The sequence below is a fragment of the Necator americanus genome, chromosome II (assembly GCF_031761385.1).
Source record: "Necator americanus strain Aroian chromosome II, whole genome shotgun sequence".
In the NCBI taxonomy this organism is placed as follows: domain Eukaryota; kingdom Metazoa; phylum Nematoda; class Chromadorea; order Rhabditida; family Ancylostomatidae; genus Necator; species Necator americanus.
This window is the reverse complement of record NC_087372.1, coordinates 283,314-289,901: the sequence shown is the minus strand read 5'-3', so window position 1 is coordinate 289,901 and position 6,588 is coordinate 283,314. Positions and strand designations below refer to the sequence as shown.

The 6,588-nt window shown below is 39.8% G+C and overlaps 1 protein-coding gene across 2 annotated transcripts; it reads left to right on the top strand.

Annotated features, from left to right (window-relative positions):
- Positions 1 to 472: 472 nt before the first annotated feature.
- Positions 473 to 6,588, top strand: RB195_016435 (uncharacterized protein; the record flags this gene model as incomplete). Of its 2 annotated transcripts, XM_013443197.2 has the most annotated exons (9): positions 473 to 565; positions 633 to 780; positions 2,902 to 3,008; positions 3,307 to 3,460; positions 4,904 to 5,046; positions 5,149 to 5,267; positions 5,332 to 5,458; positions 5,940 to 6,059; positions 6,520 to 6,588. In XM_013443197.2, the coding sequence occupies 9 exons, from the start codon at positions 473 to 475 to the stop codon at positions 6,586 to 6,588; spliced, it is 1,080 nt and encodes a 359-aa protein (XP_013298651.2). The 2 variants fall into 2 exon arrangements, with proteins under 2 accessions (XP_013298651.2, XP_064038854.1); XM_064182973.1 differs by lacking the exons at positions 473 to 565; positions 633 to 780; positions 2,902 to 3,008 and having other exon boundaries at positions 3,319 to 3,460.

Here is a 6,588-nt window from a genome sequence, read left to right as displayed (position 1 = left end):
GGATCAGGAAGAAATGAGCGCAGTCCCACCCGTTTCTGCAATCTACGATCCCGTATAGTCTTTGGCCGTCAGAAATCCATATCATGTTAGATTACTGGGGTGATGCCTTTAAGTATTATGTTCGCGCTTGTGTCTCAATTGCATTCAAACACTTGAACATACTCCCAAGAGTCAAACTACCTGAAGTGGTACAGTTGGTTCTTTTCGAATAGAATTCGAAGGCCGATATTTGGTTCAAGGTGTAGTGTGCAATAACATCTTCTTTCGGGAACCCGCAAACTCCATGAAATCCGCAAGACCCTGATTCAGCTTTTCACAACCTTTTTTTTTGCATCCTTTACCTAGTTAGTTGGTAATCCAGTTTTATAAGATAATATAGTGAATATGTCCACAAAAATTTTAAAGAAACTTGAAGGAATATGTGACGAAAATTGCGAAAAACCGCGTAAAACTGGAAGTGCGCGATATAGACATGAGCTGTGAAGCGCTTCGTAGCCGAATTCTTCCGCAAAGAAAACTTCGGCACCTGCAATTCGGAATCGCTTATGCACGGATTGTTCACGAGGTTTAATATTTAAAAGAATTCACGTCTCAAAAAATATCTGATCTGTTCGATGAAATATTTGATTTAGAGCTACGAATTTATTGAAGACGAGCTTAGGTCCAGCTATCATCTTCAAAACTTCTTCTGTTATTCGGTTGATTCGAAAGCGAGCAAAGCATTTAACGATCGCATAGAAATGCTTGGAGAGTGTTTCCCAAATGTTTTAGTTACAAAAGGTTAGTTTATTTGTTTGTAGCATCAAAGTAAAACAATTATAAGATAATAATGACCATCAGATTCTTCCCAATATTCGCATAAACCGATAAACAGTGCACTGGTAACGAATTTCGTGCTAACAAAAGTGTGTAGGATCATTTTGAATAATTGTATTGTAGTACGATTTTGCAGCACTATTCACCATACACCAAATATTCTTCCCAAAGAAGTTATGTTATCCATAATTAGACTAGTTGACAAACCGTGTAGATGAGATTTCATCAAGTCTCCAAAAATAAAAGAGTCTATATATCGATAAAATTGATATCTTTGGATGAAATGATTACAATCTCCGTGATCAGCATACTAACAGCCAAAATTCCTATTGAAGGCAGCATACCACGAAACTGACGTGATGAGACAATCCCCAGGAATGTCTAGAGGTGGGAAGATCGCGGAGTCCGGCGTGGTTCTGCTCTTTCCCTAATTCTAGTAAGAAACGGCGTGGGAAATGCTTTAGGTCCTGCGAGGTACGTTAGAACGCACTTCTATGTACATATTTCGGTCCAATCAGAAGGCTGTTCATCGATTTTACCTGAATAGGCTGATGAGGAGACCTCAATGATCATCGACCGCTCGCACTTGGATGCGGCACAAGGGTGGCGCGTTGCGACCCAAATCGTAGTGGAAAACAACGTCTGCTTTTTTCACGAGGATTAAGGAAAGATGAGCAGAACCACCCTGGGTCCCGCAATCTACTACCCGAACTCCACACTTTCGCTGTAGGTTCCGCACCACGTCAAAATCGCCTTTAAAGGCATCACCCCACGAATCTGAGGTGGTGCAGATTTCAGGTGGAGTATTCGTATATGGGAGACTACGGAGAGGGGGGTGATTCCGTCCATTTTTTCCTAATTGCCGTAAAAAACCCGGAAGATACGGCTTCATTCGTTTTAGCGCAGCATTTTGTACAAGAGGTTCGATTGGAGCGCGCCAGCTTTGTGCATGTGCCGTATCTTCCGGGTCGTTTTTTTGCGACAATTAGAAAGAAATGCACGGAATCACCCCAATCTCCATAACCCCTACTGCCCCGTATAAACATTACCCACCTGAAACTCGCACCACCCTAGATTCGTGGGGTGATGTAGGTTTCAGGTGGGTTATTAAGGGAGATCTACGTAATGGGGGAAATGTTGATCAATGCTCAAAGGCATCACCCCGCGAATCTTTGGTGGTGCGTGTTTCACGCGGGTTATGGCTATGTGGGGTCGTAGATTATGAGGAGCATGTTATTGGGGAATAGATCGGCATTTTGCCAGCGGCAAAAATAAATAGGGGATTTGTTTCCCCCTCATATCAATACGAAACGCACAATACAACAGACGATAAAAAAGAACGGCAACTGGTGAATCAAGCTCACAATCGAGTTAGACGCGCACAGCAAATTTTGATTTGGAAGATGACGAAGGCTCGATTTCGGGTGCTACATGCATCATTGATTGGAACGATCGCTAGCGGACACGGCTCGTCAACGACGATCACTTAATCTAATCGTTTGAAGAAAAAAAAACTCAGTAAAAATAAAACGATAGGATTTAATCTTGTAGAGTAAGGAATTCTCTTTCAAACGATACATAACACTTTGAAAATAGTTCTAATTTGCCCAACAAAATTTTTTTGCGTTGTGCCTTGTCCGAATCTACTGGTGCCGAAGCCTACAAAAAAGTATGCATGCTAGATTTTAGTTTTATTAAGACAGCACGGCGGTCTTTAAATAATGAATAATCTGTAAATAATCAAGAATTCCAAGAAAAATACTTGATCCAATATTCCAAAATAAATTTTAGGAAATAAAAAATTCTATAAAAGTTTTTGTAGGATACTTTAAACAATCGAATGCAGACCTATTTTCAATCTTAAAAGGAATGGAACTCAGATGCGAAAAAACAATGTCAATTTTTTTATTTGCCCGTAAACATAAGCCTGAGCACACTTGGATACTAGACTAATCTCCCGTTATTTGTACTAATAGCTACTTATTATTACAGTTTGAGTTATGCACGCATGATAACGAAGAAGATTCCATTACATAACACGTGCGTATGTAAATATCAGTTATATCGAAATTTGTATATTTTCAGCACGTTTTGATGTTAGAGGAAACGGACGATTCATGAACCACGCATACTATGAATGCCTTAAATTGCTTGCCAAAAAACAGGGATGGGGCTACTTGCTACTTATGCAGGTCGTTCTTCATATATAATGACTAAGTTTTATTAAATCTACCTGATTCGTCACAACGCAAGCAACAGGGGATCCTGTACAGAGTTCGTTTTTTACAACGTCCTTATTGGCTTTATTTCCACAAGGCACTCTTCTACATAGCAAAATTTACACAAGAAAATTCTTCATTTTGTAAGCCAATAAGCATTTTTCTCCGAGGACATGATCTTTTATGCACAAGGACGGTAAAATTTCGTCAAAGAACAATTTTAAAACTTTTCGAATCGAAATTTCTCGATTTCGTAATAGAAATTATTTAGAATCACGACGTTATGACCAAAACAGTTTATGAGACTGTAGCGATCCTTAGCAGGCTACAAGGCGCCAATGATGTCCATGTTAGACCTTGTGAGGCTTACCGATGGAACCATACAGCTAAATGGGATGCACGCTCACTGAAACTTTTTCGTAACGGTGAGCAAATTTATTTCTATTGTCATGGACGGGGGCAGAGGTGAAAGCGTTTGATTATTGCGGTTATAACAAGATTACACGGTGGGAACTAACCTTAAATCTTCGGCAAAGCAAAAAATTCAAAACACTAGAAGTTCTCATGCAAACAGAATTATAAAGATTGAAGGCAAGTGCCGAAGAGTAAAAAGGTGATATGATGCAGCAAAACAACATACTGAGTTGAGAATAAAGTCCAAAATGAATTTTCCTTTCCCTTCTAGAACTTGTTAGAAGCACAAGACAGACCAACAACACAATAAAATATAGTAAAAGATTCTCAAACCTTCACCCTAAGGCGGGTGGAGGCGCCCCTATATACACTGTAAATGACACTGTAAATGAGCCATAGCTTCAATGGAACAAATCCATTCCATTATGAACTCCTAAAAAGGTAAAGTCCGAAAATTCCCGCTGCAGGCATCTGCCCTACGTTCAAAGAGGGTATTATCTCCCTGCCCACACATTTATCGTTGGTATCAGAAATTCCAATTAGGAGGGACATCGCTCGGAGACCAACCGGATTTCGGACACCCTAACCCGTTGGACGAGACTCTGCACGGTCCCGGGAAAGCATAGCCTGATACTACTTTCGAAGGCACTAGGGTGCAAGCAGAAAACCTCCCAAGTCGGCCACCTTTACGGTTCTAGTTACCGTAATGCTATCTTGTTCGCACCACACAAACAACGTGGCTTGGATAGAGTCTCTGTCAATCGTTGCTTCTCCGCTCACACCGGAAGCACTTTCTCGGGGATATCGTTACTGAAGGCGATAATTGCCATGGAGTTAGTGTATAGGGGTTCGCACAAACGTAAGATTTTCTTTCTCTCTCTCTCTTCCCAACTCTCTCTACTTCTACAATATACAGCTTTAAATCTGGCAGAACGTTCTGCGTCTTCCCCGCATTACGGATGTTTAAAGTATTCTTTTTTAATTTTTTAAAATTTCATTGCATTTTTTAAAATTTCATTGGCTTAACTCTTTTTTCGTTAACTTGAGTTTGGCGATTACGAACCTAAAACCGACGAAAGCTGCACATAGCAAGGCAAGTTGAACGGATTGAGAAAACTGAACCAAATGAGATGAACATTTAGAAACTTGGGAAACTCAGCTGATTTTTTTTTATGAAAAGAACAAGTTTTGTGATGCATAGTTAGTATTAATACGTGCTATCAACTAAAACCACGACTGCTCAATACATATGCGAGATAAGAATTACCTATTCTTTAAAAAAAACAAGAGAAAAATACTTCCTGCATTTCAGTTCCTATTTCAAGAAGAAAGGATTTGTGAATAAACGTAACTGTACTTAAGCGCTTTGTGTCAAAGCAGTCACTTGAATCAACATGATTCTCTAATTTTGGAACGAATCTGAGGGTGAATTCAAGTTCCAATTTTGCTTCCAGAGCAGCAAATACCAGCAAAAGTACTAGATGCAAATCTAACAATGGCAAGAGGGGCCGTACACGCCTCCTTGTCGAGAGCCGCAGTTGAATGGATGGTGACCACTGCTGATCTCACAAAGCTCCTCGATCAACTCAATATAGAAGTGAGTCTACACGATACTACCTTGTAGAAATACTGCCTCCTTCAGTACACATATCTGTATGGAGATTCATAATTAAACCAATTTTTCACAATTCATACTTAGGCACTTGGAGTTGACGAGGTTCTCATGCCAACACTACAAGTGAGTGAGGTACTGGATGTACCTGGCAGATTCACAGCTGAATGTGTTAAAAAAGGACATGTTATTGGATTCATAACCAGGTCTGTTCGAACTCTTCCCTAAAAGTCCCAATAGAAAAACGTACGTAATACAAGATGACCTTAGAATGGACATTTGGGAATACGAGAAAAAAGAGCTCTGCCGATCGAGACGCTTTCGTCATGGCGTTTGCGTCTTTGGGATCGAGGATTTCTCGTGGCTTTCTCGACAGCCAAAATTAATGGCAAATAAGGTGAGGGACTTTTGACGAAATGATTCGGATAAAAAAAAAACACTCGAAATGAAACCTAAGTTTGCATTTATTTAACTAACTAACTAACTTTAACTTCTTCATGAAAAGGGAAAACAACCAAAAGATGAAGTGCAAAGGTAAAAGGAAAATTAGTGTAAATAGTATACTTTCTTTTTTAACAAGTAAAATAATAAGGGTTTTGTGTAAAACATGTCATATCCGCTAACGACAGTACTTTAATAGAGGTATTTCTGCAATTTATAATTTTTTCTATGTAGTTATTCTTGGAATTGCAAAAGAATCTCCTCTTAACTAAAAAAAAGGTGGTAATGCTTGCTTTTTCTGTATGTGTTAGGTAGACGAAGCGCATTACAACAGAAGGGCAGCAGTGATCCTGACAACGACAAGTACAGGCAACTAAATGCTTAGAAGTAATAAAGACCTGATTTGAAGTGAATCAACGTAACATTCTAATTTCCAGATGATGCCAGGCTTTGATTATTCGGTGGTTGACTGCATGCATGAACTTCTCTTCAACAGAACACATCTTAATCAGACCAATGATGCACTAAATCTCACCGTTTATGACAATCAGCCATACGTACGTTTTTTACGTGAACATATCACTGAGTCAACGAAATGAAAATCTGTAAAGTTGCGTAAGCGACTGCGCTCAAAGTGATGCCGTAGAGCAAGCAGCTGCCGGCGAGGTGGGACTAGGTATCGCCACCTCTACTCGGACTGCACAGCTACAGGGGGTCCCTACTCGACCGTATCCGCTACCTCTACCACGCCACTTCAAGCGCAACTGCTTACGCCACTGCACCAGGGCTCAGGGCCATTTTGATCCGACTATATTTTATAATACTTCAATTATTTCCAACATTTCTGCAAAAATTCTCTATATATTACAGTATTTTAATTGTATCTTATATCATTCTCCTAGTTCAACTTATAGACAGCTATCGAACTTTAGGAAAATATCAAAACCCAAACGGTGATTGTATCCCAACTGCAAGGATGAGAATAATATACTGTCAACAATCACTGTTCGTCTTTAGGTGCGGTATCACAAAAATCGCCTGGCACCGAATCCTTCCTTCAAACTGGACTGCAGCTTTGGCATATAG